Source organism: Xyrauchen texanus, chromosome 30 (genome assembly GCF_025860055.1).
Source record: "Xyrauchen texanus isolate HMW12.3.18 chromosome 30, RBS_HiC_50CHRs, whole genome shotgun sequence".
Taxonomy (NCBI): domain Eukaryota; kingdom Metazoa; phylum Chordata; class Actinopteri; order Cypriniformes; family Catostomidae; genus Xyrauchen; species Xyrauchen texanus.
The window spans coordinates 35,828,779-35,853,650 of NC_068305.1; the positions used below are offsets into that span (position 1 = coordinate 35,828,779).

Below are 24,872 nucleotides of genomic sequence, written 5' to 3' on the forward strand. Positions count from 1 at the left end.
ATGTAATTAAAATTAATTGTATTCCAAAATTCAACTACCTGCTACAATCTCTCCCCATAGATGTCACCCTCTCTTATTTCAAGCAATTTGATAGCATAGTCCTTCATTTCGAATGGTAAACATCCCAGATTGCATTTCAACAAATTACATAGGCGGCTTGACAACGGTGGGCTAGGCCTACCCAAGATCTTTGTTTTATTATTATTATGCCCTTCCCTGGTTTTGTATTGAACAGGAAGTTCTTGCCCCTATTTTGCCATTGCAAAGCCTTTATATAAAACTAACATTTATGTAAATGCTGGCTCGAGCATATGGCTGAACCTAAAATTATGTATTGATAAGTTCCCCTTCTGCTGGTCAGAGTGGATTGTGAGGAGGTTAATACGCTCAGTGACTAAAACTAGAGTGGAGTGTTGAGATCCTTTGATAATTTTGTTCAATATTTTGGGATTCCCAGATCTCAGTTCTTTTAGGTATTTACAGCTGCACCATCTGTTCTATTTCTGGGAGTAGCATATACCCCTCTTAAGTGGCAGACACTCTGGGAGTGGTGATTACTGCTCTTGGAAAAGGTCATAAGGCATCAGTGTACTAGTCTGGGTGATGGAGCTTTAACCTCTATCAAGAGATTATGGGAGAAAGATTTTAATTTAGATATGGAGGAAGGAGTGTGGGATGGGATTCAAAAAAATGTAAAGTCTGTATCTAGAGATGCAAGGGTGCGACTTATGCAATTCATGATTCTATGTAGATTCTATTGAAACCCCTCTAGACTGTATAGGCTTGGTCTTAAAGACACACCCACATGCTGGTTTTGCCAATGGGAGGATGAAGACATGGCCCGTGTTTTTTGGTGGTGCGCTGAGATCCAGGAATTTTGGTTGAAGGTACAGAGTTTTGTGTGTGACGTGTTGGGCATTCAGATTTATTTTTGTCCGAGAATCTGTGTTTTAGGTGATGGGGCGGTCATCGACGTAGGAGACAAATACATAAGAAATTGGATCCCGACCAGTGCAATGATAGGCAGGCAGATTATTTTAAGGGGTTGGAAGTCGGTGGGATGGCCTCAATTCAGGAGTGATGCGAGGAGATGGGAAGGGTGGTAGCCTTCGAAGAGGTCATGTGTAGAAGGCTGGAGATATGGGATTCTTTAATGGGAAACAAGGATAGACATTTGATGTTTTTGCGGGGCTCTTGGAGTGGGATTGTGGAGAGAGAGGCATAGTTTTAGAGTTGTGTATTATATAAAAATTCTGTGGATGTAAGACCAATGGGATGTTCATTTGGGGTCAGGGTGGGGTTCTTGACTGGGGAGGGGTAGTAGTGGGTGTTAAATATTGATTAATTGCATATATAGATTAAATTTTTCTGTCTTTGTGGAATTCATAAAAATGTTAATCATTAAACCCTTATATTAAAATGTTTCTCCAATAATTCAGGATTGATCATGGTAAATCAGTAGTTAAGTATTTTCAAAAAGCAATTGGATTAAAGTAAAATTCCAGCCATTCCTGTAAATCTGAAGGGAATTAAACAGGATTTTTACAATTTCAGCACGGTCTTGTGACTGCAGTAAGCATGTATGATATCAATAAAATGATGATCAACGTATGATCAATGTATTTTTGAAAGGAAAGAATGTTTATAAAAGCTTAAATGAAGACTAAAAAAAGGAGACGACAATTTGAACGAACTGGTTATAGTTTAATATAACGATACATAGATAATGTCAAAAAAAAAAAAGAAAAAAAAAGAAAATTGCAAATCAAAAAAGTAACAAAAACTTCATAAAAACAGGCAGAAAATAATTATTTTCAAACATTTAATATCAGTCCATTGCAAATATTTATTTCGCACCAAAAAAGGGGGAATCAAAAATCTCGATATTTGGTGTAAACAGCTCAGATCAGGGAACTTGGCCATGTGAATCTATCAGATGATGATAAAACAGTACATACAGGCAGAGTTTCCATGTAGATGAAATATGTGTGGATATGTAGTGCAGTTGGTGGGGGTGGGATAGGGGGTATTTTAATGCTGGTATGGCTGTTGTGAGAAATGTTATATCAGGGCTCTTAGCTCAAATGTTGATGCATAGGTCATATATCACAAACTTCTCGTTAGGAGCCAGATTTCTTATTGACAGTTTGAGTGTCATAGTATCTTTTTAAAAAAAGCTGTTTGTGGTTGAATTCAGCACGTTTTCACGCAAATTCTGTGTAAAATGCAGCTTTGTCGCAATATCTGTGTGGATACACTGACGATCAGAATATGCCTTTTTCTTTTTTACTAATAACAAAGTCTCTCTCCTAAATGCCACCTCTAAGGTTAGTGGTGAAATAAGGAACTCCACTAATTATAAAAAAAAGAAGAAAAAAAAAAATACAAAATGGTTCTCAAGTTTTTGTTCCACAGATGAAGGTCTCTGGGGCTTCGATCCAATTCTGTTAAAATTATTTATACAGCTTCACAAGGGACACACTCACGCTGGTGTTAAACAGTGCCACAAGTGAACATATACAAACTTCAGTCACAGATTCAGGCACAAATGAACACACACACACACACACACACACATACGGCTGTGCTACAGAAGGGAGGCCAAAGCAGAATTCAGTCGAACACTCAAACTCTCAGAAATCAGAACACATACACACACACACACACACACAAGTGACTTTTGACACGCACGCACGTACACGCACTTTTCAACACTAAAGCCCAATCTGATAAACTGCTAAATGAACGATAGAGAGAATTGCTAGGACTAGTATTTCTTTAAAAAAGTGTTTGTACTCTGTCTCTTAGGATTGAGAGAGAGAGAGAGAGAGAGAGAAAAATCAATGAGTTTATACACCCGGCCGAACCCTTTGGTTACCCCCTGCATGTTATTTAACTTGCAAGTGCTGATGGGCTGCTGCTGTTGCTGCCCAGGAAAAAGGTGGGGTCTCGTCTTTAGGCCTAATGGGGGGTAATGTGGGAACAATCCCATGTTGGGAAAGAGATCAGATCCGTCGTTTTGAAAGTGGGTCGCTATAGAGACACATCAGCTTCAGGTCTCTGCTGCTTCCAAACTCCTGAAACAGAAGCTCTGAATCACTTTCGTGTTTTCAAGCACTCGTGTGTCGTTGTGGAGGACCAATGCTGTAATAATTTTTTTTTTCACTGTTGGATTTCTTGTCATAAGTCGTTTTCTCCAGGGCTGCCATCAACTGTCCATACCACTGCAACTCTCTGAGAAATAAGGGAGAGCGAGAGAGAGAGATAAGTCTTTATGCACTTATCCTAAAAATAAGATCTAACAATGATTGTACACTGCAATGGAAGATCTAACAGGATGAACCGGACCGAAGCACGTAAAAGCCATTTATGAATGGATAAGCAAATCAAAATAAAATGATTACTTCAAGTAGCTTCACTTCTGAAGGCCTTTATTAACCCCTCTGGAGCTGTATGGATGACTTTTTTGATGGATGGATGCGCTTTTTTGGGTTTCAAAATCTAAGGTACCATTCACTCCCATTGGCTGAAAGAAGTCATATACACCTAGGATGGCTTGAGGGTGAATACATTATGGGATAATTAAAATTTTGGGGTGAACTAACCCTTTAACAGACAATTAAAATTGCAGAACTGCTCATATCCACTCCTGAAAGCTGCTGTTTAAAAGCACTTGGAAGCATGGTTGCCTGCTCCGTGTCATCACAGCAATTTCATCTATAGTGTTGTTTAATTTTTCTTGCTGCGATTTAGACATGTTTGAGTTGTTTTTTTAACAATGTAAATGTACATTCCCATCCACTTCTATTCAGTGACTTACAGTATTTTCCTTTCACTGAATTGCCTTTCCTGTAGCATTGTGAGACTGCTTTAAACCCAAACTCATGACGAATGGAGTGCCACAAGTCCCTGTCTTAGGTCCACTGTTGTTCTTATTGTATGTACTCCAATTAGCTGATATAAGGTACCCTATCTTTAGCTTTAATTGTTATGCTGATTTTCCAAGTGAGCAGAGTTTATTTAGGACATCAAAAACAGGATGGACATTAAAAACCAATAAATTCCTTGGGCTAAATTCTGAAAAACAAATGTACTTTTCATTGGACCAAACACTGTTTATTCATGTAACCTACTAATATATATGTAAACATTTTACAGCAAGAATTATACATTTTATAGTAATTATTTTATACATTATATCGCTGATGTCTGATGAAAAGTACGTACCAAAAAATTAATTTTTTTAAGAGCATGGAATAACTCTCTCATAAACATTAAAATAACAAACTGAAAATAACAATTAGTCACCTTTAGCACCATAAATATTATATCATTACACATCTGTTAGTAAACTGTTCGATATTTTAATTGGACATGGATTTTTACTAGCGAACATGGAAATACACGTTTTCTTATTATGGATTCCAATGGCATATGTTCAGTTACAGACTTGAGTCTAACCGTTCGTGTTCGCAGAACTCAGTTGGTAGGTTATCGATTGCTAGACAATTTAAAGTAAGCTTTCACTTACTATTTTAGATCAAAATCAGTTTTATGACTAGGGTTTCTAGTCCGGTTGAGTGGACAGTTCGGTTTCGAGACACGTTTTCCAGGTCCAACGCATACATTTCCTGTCAGAATTAGCTTTCACTCACCGGTATAGTCTACTTTTAAAGCCACCTAACATTGTGCATGCATGACAGGGAAATCACAGAGCCAGCGCAATGTAGGCAATCTCTTCACTATGCTTCAGCCGGACAGCTGAGGTACATTAGTTGATGCTCTTCAAAACATAAGGGTGAGATATGCGGTTTTGATAGACACTTCACAAGGCCAATGGAGATACTTATTAAACAGCCTAATCTTTTCATTGGTCATTTCGATGCACAATTCAAACAGTAGGAAGAGGTCATTCAGCGCATTCCGTCTATGGTTAAAAAGTCAATTTATATATAGCCTATAAATTTGGGGTGTAACGGTTAAAATTTCTCATGGTTTGGTTAAAATTTTTCAAAGAGACACATTCTACCAGTTACATCCCTGGACGTATTTTAAGTGTATTTTTATTTGTGATCATTTTTTTTTTTTTTTTGGGGAGATGTTACATCGCAAGACGTATTCAATGTGGTATTGATGTTTGGTTGTGTATTTTGGGGTGGGAATGTTTATATTTGAATGTCCGTTTTTCCCTTTGCTTTTCTCCACTCTCGTTCGCCCTCTCACACTAATCACTACAAGGTGAGCGCACTGAGGAATTCTCCTGATTGGTCTGGCTGTGAGCTGATGGAAGATAAAAGCTGCTGGAAAGCTTTATTCCCCGTCTCCCGGCTCAGATGTGTTGTTATACTCTCTTGTGAATCTGTTGTATACCGCTTGAAATTGCATTTGTGCCTATTGAGTGAACTGATGTTAAAAGGTATTGTCTTGTCCAAGAGTGCCTTGGATTGATTATATTGGGAGCATTTGTAGGGAGGTGGGTGCCATTTTTGTTTCAATATCTGTTTTCTCTTGTTTTTGGGTTGAAAGGGAGTTAGAGTATGTTTATTTCAATTTTCTTTTCTAGGAAAGTTAGTACACCCCCCCTTTAGGAATTTAACTTCTGTTCGTTATTTTGGCCTTTGCCCCCTCCTGAAGCCTTTTTGCTTCTTATCTCATTTATTATGAAAATGACATTTCGATTTTTTTGCTTTACAAAAACGTTACTATTTTTGAGTGCTGGGATGGAAGAGGGGAACCAAAACATTCTTGTTATGGTTTTCCCAACCTAGACTGGGACGAATCATAACAATTGGGGGCTCGTCCATCAGCTCATTTGCTTAATCATAAACAATTGGGAGCTCGTTCATTCATTATAGCAATTGGGGTACTCGTCTGCCTAGAATAACCCTGTTCCGCTGGTGAGTAGTTACATTTGTTGTTTGGCCGTTTTATTTTATGTGGGGAGGAATTTTCATACAGCATATACTATGGAGTCTGATATTGAATCCTTTGTCAATAATACGCCACAGAGCAATTTGATAAATACAGAAAAAAGATTTCTGCAAATTGCTGAATTTTAAAAGTCTCGGTTCAGTCTTCAGCTATGAAGCAAACAATTAAATCAGAATTGTTTACCAAATTGCTTAAGATAGAAAATATGTCGGACAAACCACACTCGTTGCAAAACAGATATGATCAGTTCATTGTCAAAGACACCGTCAGCTTAAAAACACCATGAGTGTTTAACATTCTTTGCCTGAGATACGTTTAAAAACAAGAGATAAATCCAAATACTAACTCCGAAAATGCTTAAGTGAGAAGCCATAAAGATTTGTTCACCCTCTTTAATGTTTTGTAAGTAAAGTAACGCAGATCACTATAAAGCATTTGGGTGAAGGTTTCTCAACACACTGCTCTACAGTTAAGGACTGGGTGTCACGTTTGTTTTTAAAAGACACATTCTCAAAGTCTCTATAACAGTATTCTTCCACCTTGGAAATATTGCTTGTAACAAGTTATGAAACATGCTCTTTGTTTCTGATGCAGAAACACTAGCTCATGTATCCATGATTTCAATGCCTAATTACTGTAAATACTGTAACCATCTAATCAGGCTTAAGCTAAAAAGTTTTCCCATTAAAGAAAATTCTGGAACTATTGTTGGTTATTGTTGTCTTTTGAGTCATATCACAGTTACACACAGCAAATCCATGTCACTTCTTGTATATTTTGTGATTGGACAGTATGTGTGTACCGTTGAGACTGTCCAGCTCTTGTGCATCCAGGAAGGGGGCAGGACCCCAGATACGGACTGTGCCATCGTCAGAAGCGCTGGCCATAAGACTAGGAATGGATGGGTTCCAGCTTACGCAGTTCACTGTGCGTGTGTGTCCCGTCAACTCCATGATTGGCAGCTCACTGCGCTTGTGCCAAATATATACCTTGTGATCTGAATAAGAGAGAGAGAGCAGTTTAATAACTACAGAACCTGAAGAAAAAAATGTCAAGTATTTCAAGTACCTTCACTGCCACTGGCGATGAAATCCTCGTTGTGTCCACCGAAGCACGAGTGAATAGTGTAGAATCCTTGTGTCACACCTTGATATTTCCTGACCAATACACGGTCCTGCAGGTCCCAGAGATGAACACCCTAAAGGACACATACGAGTCACACGGAGATGTGTGATATGAGATGCACACAAACAAGTCCCTTATACCATGTGCAACATGATGATAGCTTAAAGGGATAGTTCACCCAAAAATGAAAATTCTCTCATCGTTTACTCACCCTCAAGTCATCCCAGATGTGTATGACTTTTTTTCTTCAGCAAAACAAATGATTTCAGCTCACCGTGATCATCACTCACTTGCATTGTATGGACCTACAGAGCCGAGATATTATTCTAACAATCTTTATGTTCTGCACAAGAAATAAAGTCATACACATCTTTTGGGTGAACTCTCCCTTTAAGAATGAGATTTCTTAGCATTACATTAATGAAAGATGGGTGCTTAAATGCCATGAAAATTATGTAATGATAATGCAGATATTAAAGAGGTCTTAAAAATAAGCTTTAAAATCATTATGTAAAACATAATTTTTGCCTTTTGATTGTGAGGCAAAATAATGCTCTGACATGTTGACATATTCTTGAAACTTTTAGTTTGTTTCACCAAGTTAAGACAGTGTAAGACATATGAAGCCAAACACTAACCTGAGTTGCTACATTTAACAAAGCTAATCTTCCATTCTTAGAAACAGTGAAAGACATTATAGGATGATCCTCTTGAACTCTAGAGAAGAAACAGAGAGAAAGAGAGATGAAAGGTCATACACAATTGTCCATGAGAACCATTTCAGAACTCTTAAGATGCATTGAGATGATATCAGATTTACTGTAAATAGAGTTTCCTACTTTTAAAAACCATTGAAGTCTTCGACAAACTCATAATTACAAGCTGGAAACTCTGAATTTGTTGTGACATCAAGTAAAAAGAACCAAAATGGCAGCGGCTTCGACAGTTAAAAGGAATATAACATAGTATAACATGTATTTGTTTTTTGTTTTTTACAGCCAGTGTTAGGCTACCTGGAGTGCTTTCTGAGTTATTAAACATTTAGTGAAAACATGTAGATGTGAATTAATGAATGTGGTAAATAAATATTTAGCTATAATCAAAGCAGAACATAATCAATTTTTGCATTGCACTGCCATAGAGTAATTTCTGATTATGAGGATGCGAACAGCTCCAAGTAGAATCTCGGAGTTATCTCGTGATTAGTTAATTTCGACACTACATAAAAGCAGAATTTGCCTAAATGTGATTTCAGAGTCAAACTGCTGCGTACATGTTTCTGTCAGTTAGATCGTCAAAACTGTATCCACGGATTCGCTGGTGTGTGTCAGAGGCGAGAACAGTCCGGCCGTCACTCATACACCAGAGGCACTGCACACGCACACCTTCCCACGACTCCAACAGGTTTCCATCCAGATCCTGTGCAACCACAACCAACCCCTCATTAATAAAGACAAGTCCTGCAAATACTGATGCTCAGACCAGTTTGTATTACGTTTAATCAGAACTTACACACTGGTAGAACTGCCCTCTCTGTCCTCCTGTAATGAAGTGCTTGCCGTCAGGATTCCAGGCGACGCTGGTCAGGCTATCCTCATGAGACTGACTCATTTTTGTCCGCAGTTCTCCTGTCTGACCACCAGAAGAAGAAAAACCAGTAAGGAGCAGTTTAAGGGGCTAGTTCACCAGAAAAATGACAACTCTGTAAGAAAAACCCAGTATATTTATGTTTACAAGCAATGTTTCGGATTTAATACATGTTAAAACTCTATTGACCGCATGAGGCATAATGTGGATTTCACCTCATCCCTCTTTTTCTAAAGAAAAAAATTGTGTTCAATAAGGCACATATAATGAAAGTAAATGGGTCCAATTTACTCAAAATATTAACTACACACCGTTTCATAAGTACAGCTGCAATAATCAAACATATGTGCTAGCATGACTCTAGTGTGATAAAATCACTTACTAACCTTGTCTGTGTTAAGTTATCAATTATTCCAACTTCGTTGTCACGACTAGGGCTGGGTATCGAGTTCGGTACATTTTAGGCACCGACCGAATTGCCTCTAAACAATCAAGTATCGAAAAATATCTTGTCGTTCGGTACCAAATTACCATACCTAAGGGGTTCATTTCGTCAACGTCAGTGATAAGCATGTAGCAAGCTAGATGAGCCAAATCTGTGCCGGTGATTGGCTGTGTTTAGGCATCACGGAAAAACACTAGTTTACAGCCATAGATGTAAAAGATGTTGAAAAGATTAAAAGTGTGGCTACATTTCACCAGACTCGATGCCAACAGTGCACAGAATAAACTTAAGAGCAGAAAGTTGCTCCGTCTTCGACTGCAAGAAGACCGAACCGGTGCAGTCATCCTCTTAGTGTCCTGCCACAGAGCTTCCTTCAAAACTACTGATGAATACAGCGGTGCTATGACTGGGACTCCGACAGGTAAGGTTAACGTTTAGCAAACAAACCAACAAACAAAATCTGCTAACTTTTAGTGGTACATGCTTGTGTTCTTGTTAAATGTACGTTTCTGTGTGCAGTGACATGGTCCTATAAACTGGGACCTACGTATTGTTAGATATTGTTTGGATGTATGGCTATAGATAAATCGATGCTAAAAATAACTCGCATTAATCTTGTTATCTTGTTAAACCGTACTTATCCTTAGGGTTGGCTGAATTAACAGTTTAGCTTTCTTGTTTTTTTGTTATAGCCTCTGCCGACCCTGGCATGAGGAGACCAGGAGGCACAGGAGATGAGTTTGAGTCTGTAAAAAAAGGTCAACAAACTGAAAAAATAAAACCAAAGATTTTTTTAGGTAATGTGTAATGTTTGTAATCTTGTTAAAAAGGATTTCATAAAATTGGTATCGAAAAAGTATCGTTCAGGAACCGGTATCAAAGTCAAGGTATCGTATCAAATTTTTTTTTAATGATACTCAGCCCTAGTCATGACCATATAGGTTCTTAATCCCAATAACTTTTGTTTCTTCTCATGAACGAGAAACACTCTGAATCTAATGACGTAGACACATATTTTACAAACCAATTACATGTCAGACTTTGCGCATTGACTGCACCTCACATTTGGTGACATTGCTTCAACTTTTGATTTAATAATGGAAGAACTAAATGGCTCAAAACACAAAATTAACCACGTTGCCCTTAGTACTTTTAAACTTAATGAGTGCTTTTATTGTTTACAATGATGTGCAACATGTAAAAAAGTCATACTGGTTTGGAATACATGAGGGTAATAAAAGACAAATGTTTCTGGGTTAAAATTCCTTCAGGCTAAAGATGAACTTAAGATTTCAAGATACTAATGAAGTTATCATGAACACTGATTTTTGGTCCAGAACTAAGATCAGTCAAGATTTGGAAAATCGCTTGCTACAACCACTAAAAAAAACAAGCATATTTTGGCAGGAAACATTGTGAGCCGTGCATACCTGAACGTTCCAAAGCCAAAGCTCAGAGCAGTCATCTGGACCACAGGCAATCAGATAAACATCATCAGGACTCCAGGCCAGATATGACACTCCGTACGCGTGACCCTCCAGAGTCCGTAAGAGCTTCAACTGATGAGTGTCCTGTGTGAGAGAGAATTAATTTATTCCACAAAAGCACAGAATATCTTTGAAACTCTGGAGTTATTTAATCTTAGACAAGTTAAAATGATCATTAAATTATTGTGGAAGTAAAATGGGTTGTGAACACACGTTTTCCAAACTTAAAATCTTTAAAGTGAGTGTTTGTGTGTGTGTAAGTGTCCTCACTCACCGGCTCCACCTGCCATATAATCACGGTTGTGTCCTTTGATCCAGTGGCGAGTTTAGTGCCATCATTGGAGAACTTGCAGAACCAGACTTCATTGCAATGCTCTGTAAGTATCTGTTGTGTGTAACAGGGAAACTGTTTCCTGCACACAAAAACACAGAGATGTGAAATAATAAAATCTCTGAGGTTGCAGTAGAGCCAATGTTGCATTAGAATGTGTGCAAACAAACGCACCTGCTGCAGACGTGATCCAGCAGTAATGATACAGAGTCCAGACTGGAGTCCAGTTTGGTGTTGTGATAAAGGCAGCGATCTCTCTGCATTTCCACGGCCTGTCTGAGAAGCGTCTGCAGTCGTCGAGGGGGCAACATTACAGAGGGGGGCAGGTACGCTACACAACACACACACACAACACACTCAAACACAAATATAACCTTTGATCAAGACTAGTCATAGACCAATATACTGGCGAATATTTGGACATTTTGAGATTATCAGCATTACCCAAAAAAAGCCGTCATTGGTGTGTGAATGAGTGTGTGAATGAGACGCAGTGTAAAGCACTTTGAATACCGCTAAGGTTAAAAAGGCGCTACATAAGTGCAGACATTACCATTTGCATTACAATGCATTCATTATATCACATTATACACATTCCAATATGCTTTAACTTCCCATAAATAATTGTAACCACAATTACAATACTTTATACAACTTATAATGACTTTTGACCGGATATTAGAAGTGAATGCACTTGGCTGTATAGGAAAGCTATAGGATGCTTTCTTGCTCCCTATTTAGGAAATGACTTACCCTAGTGTGCTGTCTGTCTGCACTGGTCACAAAACAGTTCAAAATGCACCTTATTTTCATCCCAACTCCATATACAATTATGCAGTTATATACTGTAGTAACAATTACTGCTGCAGTTACAATTATACAAAAATACTTTACAATTATTTAGGAGACGTTATAACACATTATAAGGTGTATTATGAGACATCATGAATTTACATGCATTTACAATTAATTATAAATAGGCTTCATAGAATGTTACTAAAAAATCGTAAAACCTTTAAAATGTTAAAGTGCAGCGTTTCAGCGAGATACAATAAAAAAGGAGAGAGAGAGAGACAAGTGGCGTAAGGGTCAGAGACATCTGAGTAGCATGTTTACATTGAATTTTCTTTTTAAAAACAGAGCAGATGGACACAAAAACATGTTCGGTGTAAACAGTCCCTTAGTTCCCCCTTCTGTCGGTTTAAAAAGCTCATGAAAGTATTGTCATTCCAAAAAGGTTTTTCTGTTTTCAAATATTATTTGGTAAATGTCTAAAATAAAGAGTTCTACTTTTTTACAACTCTATCATTTGCTATTATCTCTACATATAACTATTTATACTGTATTGTTATTACACCGGCCACCTTGCACTCTAGATATAAGCAATGGACACTGAAAAATCCATATTGATCAACTAACTTCTAACTGAGACACATATGAAAATGCTCTAAACCAGAGTGCAAAGTGCTTTTGTTTGTGTGTGTGTGTGTGTGTGTGTACTCACTCTGGAGTTTGTCCAGTAATCTGCTTCGTGATCCGGCACCTTTTCCCTCCCATTCTGCCTTTGCCTTCAGATCCTCAGCGTGACTACACATCAGGTACCTTAAAAACACACAGCCGTCAAAACACTCACAGCTGATCAGAGAGTGCTTCTGAGTGCACAAACTCTATAAAAAGCTTATTTTTTTTTACAGTAAAAATGCTATTCAAAATCTTTACTGTGAAAATTATTTTTAGCATGAATTAATAAACCTTTCAAAACAGACCTACGATGATCTTAAAAAGCTCTTTTTTTTATTTGTTTCATTGTCAAAGTCCAAGTGAAGTACTACACTACCCATAATCCTGAAGTGAGATCCACCAATCAGAGAAGTTGTTTTTAACATGGAAATGTGTATCACGGCAAAAAGAGTTAAGGTCAGTTTTTGAAGGGTTCCTGAGGCAAGCTAGGAAATTATAGTGAGCTAGCAACCTCAGCTATGCAAGTTCTCAAAATGCAAGTGAATAGTGGCCATAACTTTGAAGCACCAAAAAGCATATAAAGCAGCATATAAGTAACCCATAAGACTGCAGTGGTTAAATCATTGTCTTCAGAAGCGATATGATAGAGGTGGTTGAGAAACAGATCAATATTTAAGTCCAGATTTACAATAAATCTCCACTTTCACTTCAACATTCTTCTTTTGTTTTTTGGCGATTCACATTCTTCATGCATAACACCATCTACTGGTCGGGGCTGGTCATAGGTGGAGATTTATAGTAAAAAAAGAAGGACTTAAAAATTGATCTGTTTCTCACTCACTCAAATCACATTAACCACTTGAGTCATATGGATTACCTTTATGCTGCCTTTGTGTGCTTTTTTTTTTCAAATTTTTAGCCACCATTCACTGTGAGGACGAACAGAGCTGAGATGTTCTTCTAAAAATCGTAATTTGTGTTCAGCAGAATACAGAAAGTCAAACACATCAGAGATGGCATGAGGGTGAGTAAATGATGAGAGAAGTTTTATTTTTAGGTTAATTATTCCTTTAATAAATAAAAAGGTGCTGGTCTTAAAACTCACTGTTGAAAACGAGCAGTGAATGTTAATGTGCATGTATGTTATGTGTTTTGTACCCGCTGAGCACATGGATACGGTCTGTGTTGTATTTGAGTGGAGTCAGTTCTCCTCTTAAAACCTGCAGAGCTTCCAAAACCTTCCCATCCTCCAAATACTCCAGATACTTCTGCTGTAAGAGCAGAAATTTCATCCGCTACAGAGAGACAGAGATATATTAGCACTTCAATAACTCAATTATTAACAAACAGCTCTGAAAGGAGTGTATAGGTATGGCTGTATAGTTTTGCTGCGGTAACCTCGAATATACGAGCACTTTCGTGACCCAAATTCCTACAACATAAGCTTCAAGGGAAAATAAACTTGGAAAAAGACACACAGGCCTTGTATGATGTTACAACACTAACTTATCCTTCTTGTTTAACTTAAAACCATATAACTTTCTTTCGTGTAACACAAAAAGAGATGTTCGGCAGAATAAAAGCCTCAATCACCATCATTTTTTATAGTATGCTAAAAAGATGCAATGAAAGTAAATGATGACTGAGGCTAAAGTCCTATGGAAGACAGAAAGTCATATGGGTTTGGAACAACAAGAGGGTGCATAAAAGACAGAATTTTCATTTGTGAGTCAACTACTTCTTTAAATCCAGACAGTCAGACTACAGAGATGATCACAATGATTTCGGTATTAAAGGTAATCATTCAATTGACAGCATTTGTGGCATAATGTTGTTTACCACAAAAATGTATTTTGACCCATCCCTTCATTTCTTTAAAACACTTCCAATGGAAGTAATGACCCAGAATATTCCTTTAAGAGTGTATGCGGTCAAGTACAGTGGCCTTACCACAATAGCGTTGGGTGAATGCATCAAAGCTTTCAGCTCGTTCAGGTCATTTTCAGCCTGTGTCACACAAAAAAACAAAAGCTTCAGTTCAGCATTGAGAAGTTTGGAGAAATAATAGATAAACTACAGGCATAGAACTTCCACACACACTCTCTCGCTCTCACAGGCCTTCAAACACTTGTATAGAGAGGTGTAGAAATAAAGTTGTGGAACCAAATGCATTTCACTATCACAAATAGTTGCATGGCAAATTTAATCAATATGAAATATATTCCATAGTGGTTGTTCAGTCATAATGGGTGAAGATACAGAAACATTGTTTGTGGTCTGACCTAAAGAACCCAATAAACTGTCCAATTCACTTATTTGCAAGAAGCAGATCCCTCCAATGTCACAGATCCACACAAATCAAATTGCAGTTTTGTCGTACAACATGTGTCATGCACAGAGGACAAGGGGCTGTCAAGCACCATAATGACAAAAAGCACCAGAAAGGAGGTCCATATTGCTTATATACTATATTCTAAGTCTTGAGAAGGCCTAAGATAGCTTTATGTGAGGAGCCAACCAAAAATGTAATCTTTATTAACTGAAAACCTTGACATCAGGCATCGCTTTCCTTGGTGTAATCATAGAGTTCATCATAGAAGTACTGATGTCAGATTCATAATTTTGTTTTATTTGAGTCAGCTCCTTTAAAACAATTGATCAATCTAGTTGATAAGATCCGATTTTAGCACCTTTCGTTCTGGTGTTCTCAAGAAAAGAAAACAAATCAACTTGAAATGACAGCAACAGCATTCAGAATAGTTCTTCCGACACTTTCAGAGAACATGAAGCAAACTTTGAACCAGGAACTGGAGCAATCACTGATCGTGCTACTGAAACTGCATTTCTAATCACATTTTATGCCAAGAGTCTCAGTCTCACAGAAATCTAACTTTTAACTGACCTACAAACCAAAATATCTTATCTGCTACATGAAGTGTTGCCCTAAAGGCTGAATATTACCATATGATATATTGGTTAAGAGTCCAGTTGCAACAAGTTGGCCGGTTACTTGAACGACTAAACATAGTAAACATGCAAAACTAAAAATATAATAAAACAAACAGAATTTGTATGAAAATACATTTTTCACTATTTTTTGTCATAATGTGCAACCTTTTGAAAATGCACCTACAATATATGTTGAATCAATCACTGCAGAAACAAAGTGTTACATTTAGAAAAATTACACTTGTGGTTAGAGAATTATGTCTGCACATGATATCCTGAAGAACGTTCAGAGCAAAGCTCTATCACTGAAGCTTTACCAGGAATTAAATTATTCTGTGACCTCTCACTGCCACCTCAAACAGGGCTCAACCCAAGAGATTACACTGTTAGTACTTCACTGATCATGTACATGTGTTTTTATTAGAGCTGTCAAATTGAATGCATTAGCACATGCAATGAATTACAAAAGTTTAACGCGTTAACTATTCTTAATTGTGTTTAATGCATTTACTGTTAATATAGCATAAACCAACATAAACACAGGTTGGGTGGAACCGTTGCAATGGGTCCACCCGGAATCATTTCACTGACGCACACCCCACGAACACACACACAACAGTAATTCCGTGTCAGTGATAAAGTGATGGAGAATGGAGCTCTTAACACTATTTGTTGTACAAAACAAGCCTAGATGGAACTTGTGACGGAAATAAAGTATTGTTTAAACTAGGTAAGGCGAAACGCTGAAAGATACTTTTTTTGTCTGCAAGCGCTTTTCATGTGGAGTTCAAAGCGGCGATTAACGCTGCCATAGACGCGAATCACGAACTCCATGAGCTTCACAATCGCTAAAAAAGTGGATAGCCAATGTCTGTCAGCTATTGTGGAGGATGAGAGTTTAAGAGATTTAATGCTCATTGCAATGAAAATGCAACCTATGTGGGGACTAGGTTTTTCAATTAGGCAACCTTCCAATTAGACTTTAAGGAAACGTTTAATATTATTTGAATTGGTGCTATTTTAGTGCATTTCTATCTTTATACTTTATACTGTGGAAAGTGTTTATAAAGCATTATATTGTCATACTGTATATAATTTTGTTTTCTTTCCTTAGAAGGAAATAAATGGATTTTAACAGGAAGAGAAGAACATTAAGTGTCAGATTTTAGCACTTTCAAAATCTGCAATTAACAACGTAAAATTATGCGATTAACATTTTTTATGAACTGAAAGCACTAGTTTTTATGTTTTGTATTTTTGTGATATCTTTGTGAGACGATTTAAATATGTCACCAAGGAAACTACCCATTTGGAAATTGCAAGACTGTCTAGTGATAATGTTGGAAGCATCAGTTAGAAAGGCTGAAAATTGAATCAGAATGGAGCTACATTATAATTTTTTCTTAACGTTTAATTAAAATTAGAGCTGCCAATCGACAAACATTTTTAATCAAATGAATTACATGAAATGCCAATTTATCGCAATTAAATCACATATATCAAAAGGCACCAAAAAATAAAGATACTTCTATATAATAACACATAATAATTCAAATAATTAAACATACTGTATATTTCAGATATATTGCATTATTATGGCAGACGAATAAAGCATTGGCTGGACAATACAAAAAAAGGCTTCAGACATAACCTTACAGTCGACAGCAAACTATTTTGCACTCGAGTTCATCAATTCTTCCTGTTCTCACAGGAAACATTCTTGCGTTCCCTCTGAGCTATTTAAAATTTTCAGTTTGATCCCTGCATTCTGTGGTGCTTTATACAGTTGTCAAGAATGTGTCCTGTTTGACCCAAGTAGGTAGCTGCAGCACAGAGATCTCGAAACTGGGCAGAATCTCCAACAGAGGGCGGGGTTACTCCAGAAGGGGGTTGGGGCAACTCCAAAAGGGGGGCGACACTTGCACATGCAGTAAGGGTTAGGATAAGGGTTAGGGGCTCTCTGTATCTTTGCTGATGTTTTGGAGCTCAGCCTGCAGCTAGAGTATATCCTTCTCATTGGACCAGCTCTCATTCTGTGGCTGCGCTGCTTTTGAAGTTTGTTGAGGTGCACTGACTGCCCCCTGCTGACACAGCTCATAAAAACACAAAGATACTTGTACTTCAAGCTTGAAAAGCTCTGGGTCAAGAGGAATGATTAATTGTGTTCATTTTAATGTGTTATCTTTTTTTTATTATTATTAATTGCACTAAAATAACAGGTAAAATTTAAAGAATTAAAAAAAATAAATAATTACAAATACAAAAATGATATATATATATATATTTGTTGTGACGACAATTAAAATATTGGGAAGGCAAGTAAAAATCTCAACTGAGCCCTGACCCACCTGACACATTATCATAACCTTTGACCTACATTCCACCCTTCTCTCTGCATGATCAGACCTTAAACCTCCTTCACATCTCTCCTGATCTAGAAGGTAAAGAACTTCACATTTATACCATCACAACATTACAGGAGACAGGCGAAGTGCTGAAACAGCTCACCTTGTCCCACTCTCCTTCCATGACGTGGTTTCGGAACTTCGTAGCTGACGAATGCTCCAGTCTACAGCCCGATTCCTGCATTAGCAAGTCCACTGTCTGACTAGAGAGAGAATATACAGATTTCAATTTCCAACTGCAAATCGTGCTTTAACACATTCTTCAATATCAGCACTTGGGATTTCAGGCACTGAAGTAGCCAAACCAGCACATAATCAGGAGGTTTAATGCCGTTTAAATGGGTTGCGTTATGGGTACGTTAACTTTATTCAGCTCTTAACATACTCAAATTACCATCACCATCTTCAAAAACATGGATGCAAACCCAAATGGCTATCACTGATTCAAAACAGATCCAAGATGTTACTATTGAGTCACACATTTTAGACACAATATGGCCAGTTATTTTGACTAGGCCTATTTTGCCCCTCTAATGACAATAGTGTCAAATGATGCCAAAGCACAGTGTACACAATGTTTTATTGACCTAATTAAAAATGTTAACTATCCCTTTAATGTATTTATTATGTAGTAGTTACTACTGAATAAAAGCGATAAGGCCCTACAGCCCCTGCTATATTTTGAATATGGTCAATATGGTCTTGCCTGTTTTCAATAATAAAGGCCAACAGGGGGTTTAAACTCAAGAAAGCTTTAAAGGGGTCATGACATGAGAAACCAAATTTGCCTTGATCTTTTGGTATATAAGAGGTCTTTGTATCATTAAAACGTCCTGCAAGTTTAATATTTTAAGACGTCCTCCCCATTCTAAACGAATCATTTATTTAATCAAGCTCAAAATACAGCTCGTTCTGGATTCATGGTTAGAAGTGACGTGTCGGTTAGAAGTGACGTAACAGCGTTTGCATATGACCGCCTCCAGCACAACATAACTACGCTATAAGCGCAAGACAACTACACTCATTTCAGTATCGCCGTGCGCCTCACAAGTGTTCAGTCGATGGACAGCGAGCTCTGACAGAGACTACTTGTGCACAGGAAAATTACGATGCCACACAGATGTGCTGTTCCTGGCTGTGGTCAAACAAAACCTCTGAATAAGCTGCCGAAAGATCCAGACGTCAGGGAAAAATGGATGCAGTTTATTTTTTGCGGATCGACCCAGTCACGGCAGTGTTAACTTAAGCGTTTGTTCTGTACATTTTAAGGATGACTGTTTTGAGAACAAATCTCAATATGATGCTGGCTTTGCCAGAAAACTGTTGCTCAAAGATAAGTCCGTGCCGACTATTCTGGGAACAACGACGACGCAAACTGTAAGTAATCTATTTTAAACTTTAAACTACTTTTTAAAGCGCAATTTCATTCATTATGAATAATCACAGTGTTTTTACTTAGTTTACGTGCATATTGTTCTGGCTGGGAGCGTCAATAATTGATACATAGGCACTGACGTTAGCCAATCATAACAGTGGGCGTTAACACTGAAGTCTTAAATGGAAAACGCCCCCAAAACAGACTGTTTGAATCAGAGGATGAGAAACAGGGTGGGAAAAGGTCATAAATCACTAGATTTTAAAAGTTTTTCTTAAAAAAATATATATTAATACTATAATTGCACCTAAGGGAACATAATAATACAATAAAAAAAACCATGTCATGACCCCTTTAAGGGCTGAGTTTGAAAACAAGAAGCATTCTCTAACATTATGTAAAAACATTTGCCTTTAGCCAAGCCTATATTCAAAATAATGCATGGCCATTCAACTCTTATTGCTTAAAGGGATAGTTGCTTTCTTCAGCAGAACATAAATTCATATTTTTAGAAGAATATCTGAATGGTGACCAAAACATTTAAGCTCCAAAAAAACACAAATAATATGCATTTAGAAAGGCAACTGTTGTGCATTTTACCAGAATTTGAATAAGCAGCCAATTAAACTACTGTGAACATGCCTACAAACAGACACATACAGGACTTCATGGAGAGATCAGAATGTCAAAATAAAAGCCAGTGTTTTAAAGATAAACGAGCACGATTGAGAAATATTACTGTTGTATTTAAAATTATAAAAGTCAATCATAATATTAATAATTTATTATTATTTGTTTATAAATTATAACAATATTTAAGTTGAATGTGTTCCAAAAAAATAACTGTGAATGAAAAGTGAACTGATATCTAAAAACTAAATTGAACAAAAAATTTATCTGAATCCTTTAAAATCCAGATATAAAACTGAAATATTTTGCGAAAATAAAATGGCCTTATTTTCTACAGAACATTTAGACTGGAATTACTGTTAATTTTGCAGCTACACTATCCAGTAGACGAGTTAACATTCAAGTTTTTCTTAATAAGCCATACATTTATTTTGAAATATTGTGTAGTTAGAGGTTTGGGTTTGTTTACATATTACAGAGTACACCCTATTAGTTCCACACAATAAAAATATTCTAAATTGATTACGCAAAAACAACACTGATATCAGATCAGCTGATACTTAGATGTCAGATATTGGAAGAGAAAAAAAATGGTATTGTGCACCCCTAGTAAAAGGACTTAAATATTGATCTGTTTCTCATCCACACACCTATCATATAACTTCTAAAAATATGGATTTAAGCACGAGTCATATGGATTATGTTTATGTTGCATTTATATGCTTTTAGGAGGTTCTGGCCACTGTTCATTTGCATTGTATGGACCTACAGAACTGAAATATTCTTCTAAAAATCTTTGTATGAGTTCTGCAGAAAAAGTCACATCTGGGATGGCATGAGGGTGAGAAAATGATGAGAGAATATTCATTTTCACATGAACTATCCCTTTAAATTTGGTATTAATGACACCAAGCCATGATAATATGACACTAGAGTCCGGTTAAGGGTTTCTGAGTTTGAACATGTTTGTCTGTGCCTGAATGCAGGGTCTGAACTGAATGACGTCATCCTATGATTACGAAAGAGAGACAGGCTGATAGAGTGAGTGTGAGAGGGGGGAGGGGTGAATGTTTTAATCTTTTTCATGTTTTGGGTCCATCTTGTTTTTCAATTCTTAGACAACAGTGTGGTCACATACTCTGCTTTGGATTCTGGTATGAATTAGGGTTTTGTTTTGAATCTGCATGGCAGTTGATCGCTTTAGCAGATCTTCACTAAAATTAGATTCAATTCTAATGTAAACCAGCTGCTGCTACACACATTCTTCAGCCGCCATTAAACCACAAACACACAAGTATTTCATTAACCATCTCATGATTATCTGATCATCCAACACTGATCAACATAAACAATATATTAAGTATTAATCAGACACACTGATCAACATGATTGTCATCTGTTATGCTGCAAATAAAAAAACAAAAACAAATGTGGATTTCGGGCCATCTGACTGAAACACAGCTGTCATCTGATAACATCTTTCTTTGTGTGTACTGTACGACTGTTTAACATTTGTTTGATTTTATTGTCATGAATGATAGATATGCGCGTTACATTTTCTTGTATTTTAATGTGATATAATACATACGATATTAGTAGGTTTGACGTTGTGGGCTTGCGGTACAATCTGATTTTGATTCTGTCAGCTAGGTTTAATCAGAACCGACCCGGTCCGGTTTGAATCCTCATGCCTGATACACTTACTTCAGCCCTAACCCGTGTAGATGCTGTCCGATGAGGCGGATGACATCTTCCTCCGCCTGAGACAAACGCTTCTTCTTCTTCAGGGAGCCCGAACCCGTGCCCGAGGCCCCCGAGCCCGCTGCGCTAGGGTTCGCGTTGTTCTGGAGCCCATTTGCTTCTCCGTTCTGCGCGCCGGCCGGATGGTTCTGCTCCTGTCCGGTCCCGTTTGACTGCATGTTGGTGCCTGTTTGGCTGAGGTGAGTCGATGACGGAAGGCCCGCTGAAGCCCCGGGCTCTCCTGCTCCCTCCGCCGCCGAGGCTCGGTGCTTCTTCCGCGGGGGCGGCGACGCTCCACCGGTGTCCGAGTCGGAGGAGGAGGAAGCTGAGGCCAGAGTTTCCTCACCGAGAGCGGCCGTGGTTAGAAGCCGGTGAAGCCCGGGGTAGGGAAAGAGGCGTCGGGCTCCCGCGGTCCAGAGCGCGTTCCGTCGTGCGAGCGTCGTTCGTTTTGTTGTTGTTTCTCTCCAAACAGCTGCAGCGCTAATGGCGTACGGACACTCTGACGTCACCGGACATTCTCCTGCTGCCTCACTTCCGGCCGGCGATCTAGCTAACAGGGGGCGCAGTTTGACAAAAAATTAAAAGCGAGAGAGAGAAAAAAAACACTTTTGGAGAGTTTATAACTTATTCTCTTATTTTAGGACAGCTTTTTCGAGCTGTGGATCTTTAAAAGATTAGCAAACCTGTTATTGTTTGACGATAGCCCTTATAATATAGTTCCCACCAAAATACCACAGAATAAATTACACACTCTCAGTCAAACAGTTACAATCTTTACAATTCACATTTCAATACATTTCTTCATTCACGATTAGAGTGGCTAATACCAAGTTATCAGTTTTATTGTATTAGCAATAACTGACCAAGGCATTTTGGTTGGAACTACTGTCTAGTCAAACATTAGGCAAACGTTATTAAAGCTCAGTGTTTTTACCTCACTAATGGCTTTAATAGATGGTTAAAAAAAATCAACACAAAGGTATTAAAGTTCTGTTTATTGTACACTGGCGGCCAAAAGTTTGGAATAATGTACAGGTTTTGCTCTTATGGAAAGAAATTGGTACATTTATTCACCAAAGTGGAATTAAGCTTGTTCTAGCTGTTAATGGGCCTTGTGGAAAGTTGTGCGTGGACCTACAAAGTTGTGGGAATTGGGCATTCCAAATTGGGAGAAAAAGGGAATAAAAACAAAAACAGATATTAAGATATTCCACACACTTTCTGAGAACTGAATCTATAACCAAGAGTTTTAACAGAGTACACATAAGATAAACAGAGCATCGGAAGTGAAATGCATGTTGATAACAAAGCATTAAAATATCAGACAGCCCCTCTGTGTTTGAGATATGTAGACCTGAAGATGTTTGACTATTAAAATGCCATTTGACCCTGACCACAAAATACCCTGACTACATCTCTACAAGACTATGGTTTCAGTGCATTGTTCACAGTTAAATCTACAATTCAATCAATTGATTATAAAACTCTGCCTTTTGTTAATGATCCCAAGTGAACATTTTGTGGCCTTTAAGAAATTTATTGGCTCATGACCAGTATGAGTTCCATATCAGAATGGAATAAGGTGGTTTTAAAGGAGGGATCAAAAAATAAGACAGCTTAGTGATGGCAGCCAAAAAAGACAGCTGTTTCCCAAGGACAAGTTATTACATATTTAATACAAATTACAGAGACAATACCAAATTCCAAAAATAAAGCACCATGTCCTTGTCTTTTAGAGTCATCTGAGGGTTTTTGACGTGGAATAGTCAAGTACAAATTAGTATTTGATGTGGAATAGATTTTGTATTTGCAATAGATTTGTCTTTGCCCTTCGTGAAGTATGTGAGCAATTCTCCTTTTCCTTTGACATAGATGGGTCCTCTTCTGACAAAATGGGAACTGTACTCCTTCAGGATGTTATACAATAGCAGTCCTCCACCACCTGAGCAACACCACACCATAAAAATACAGACATCTGTATGTACATTTTTAAATTAACCTTATTCTATCCCTCTGTCTTTTGATTTTATCCTAACTTCTAACGCTTTATAACTCTGAAAGGCCTATATAAAATCAAACGTTTAGGTTTTTAAAACTGTCAAATAAACTTACATCAAAGATTCTTAACAAAATGTCCTCTTCTAGTTATTATTGTTATTATTAATAATGCATTCAATATAATTATTTATTTTCATTTAAGTTTACTTAGTCTATTTCTGCTTTTTGTTGACCTAACTGAAACTGGGCAGGGGATTTGTAGTTCCCAGCATGCTTTGCATTGGGACTTGATGTAGAGCGTAAACATTTTGAAATCAAGTTTTATTTTGTGTATTTTGAGCAAGATGAGAAAAGAGAAGACTTGTTAAAAAGTGTTTGTTATTTTGGGATTTAGAACCTATTCTGTTATGATGCTTTCTTTTCTTATTCAATATTTACCATAATAATGTATGCTATTGCTTGCAAAAAGGAAGCTAAGCTAACTAACATAACCTTATAACATAAATCAGTGAGCACAAAAATGTTGTGTAAAACTGAAGAAATTAATCATGATAGGGACATATACAATAACTTTTTTCCATTAGGTTAAAATTACATAATAAATTATGATCTCTGACAAAGAATGAACTAAACCAAGAGGAAAAAACATGTTGATGTAAATTAATTGAAACCAATGTGGAACCAATGTTCAAGATTGAATCTAAGATTAAAAGTAAATTGAGAGCATGTTTTTTTTTTAGGATAGATTGATGGATGGATGGATGGATGGAAGGACGGACAGACAGATAGATCAGAATCAGAATCAGCTTTATTGCTAAGTATGCTTACACATACAAAGAATTTGTCTTGGTGACAGGAGCTTACAGTGCACAAAAATACAAAAACAGCAGCAAGACATAGTTAATAAAAAATATCTATATAATTATACATAAACATACATATACACAGTCACACACCTTCATTCATACATACACACACATACGTAGTATATAAAGTATAAAAATACAGTATGTTATGTACAGTGCAAACCCCCCATGTATGTAATGGCAGAAGAGGATAAGTTAGATAATATAAATAGACTTAAACCGTGTATTGCACATAATTATTGCTCAATGGGGCGGCTTTAACTGTTTATGAGATGGATAGCATGATGGAAAGAACTGTTCCTGTGCCTGACGGTTCTGGTGCTCAGAGCTCTGAATTGTTGGCCAGAAGGCAACAGTTAAAAAAAGGTAATGGGCTGGGTGAGTGGGATCCAGAGTGATTTTACCAGCCTTTTTCCTCACTTTGGAAGTGTACAGTTCTTGAAGGGCAGGGGGCAGGGGGCAACCAATAATCCGCTCAGCAGTCTGAATTGTCCTTTGTATTCTTCTGATGTCTGATTTCATAGCTGAACCAAACCAGACAG

At 37.4% G+C, this 24,872-nt stretch overlaps 1 protein-coding gene across 1 annotated transcript; it reads right to left on the reverse strand.

Annotated features, from left to right (window-relative positions):
• Positions 1 to 1,671: 1,671 nt before the first annotated feature.
• LOC127624123 (WD repeat-containing protein 26-like) lies at positions 1,672 to 21,988 on the reverse strand. The gene is made up of 14 exons (XM_052098793.1): positions 21,431 to 21,988; positions 17,825 to 17,924; positions 14,318 to 14,374; positions 13,526 to 13,662; positions 12,411 to 12,508; positions 11,081 to 11,237; positions 10,850 to 10,988; positions 10,519 to 10,659; positions 8,569 to 8,688; positions 8,330 to 8,475; positions 7,695 to 7,773; positions 7,000 to 7,129; positions 6,734 to 6,928; positions 1,672 to 3,234 (listed from the first exon to the last, which is right to left on the reverse strand). Exons 1-14 carry the CDS (start codon positions 21,643 to 21,645, stop codon positions 3,209 to 3,211), a joined length of 1,740 nt encoding a protein of 579 aa, XP_051954753.1. The 5' UTR covers positions 21,646 to 21,988; the 3' UTR covers positions 1,672 to 3,208.
• Positions 21,989 to 24,872: the final 2,884 nt, after the last annotated feature.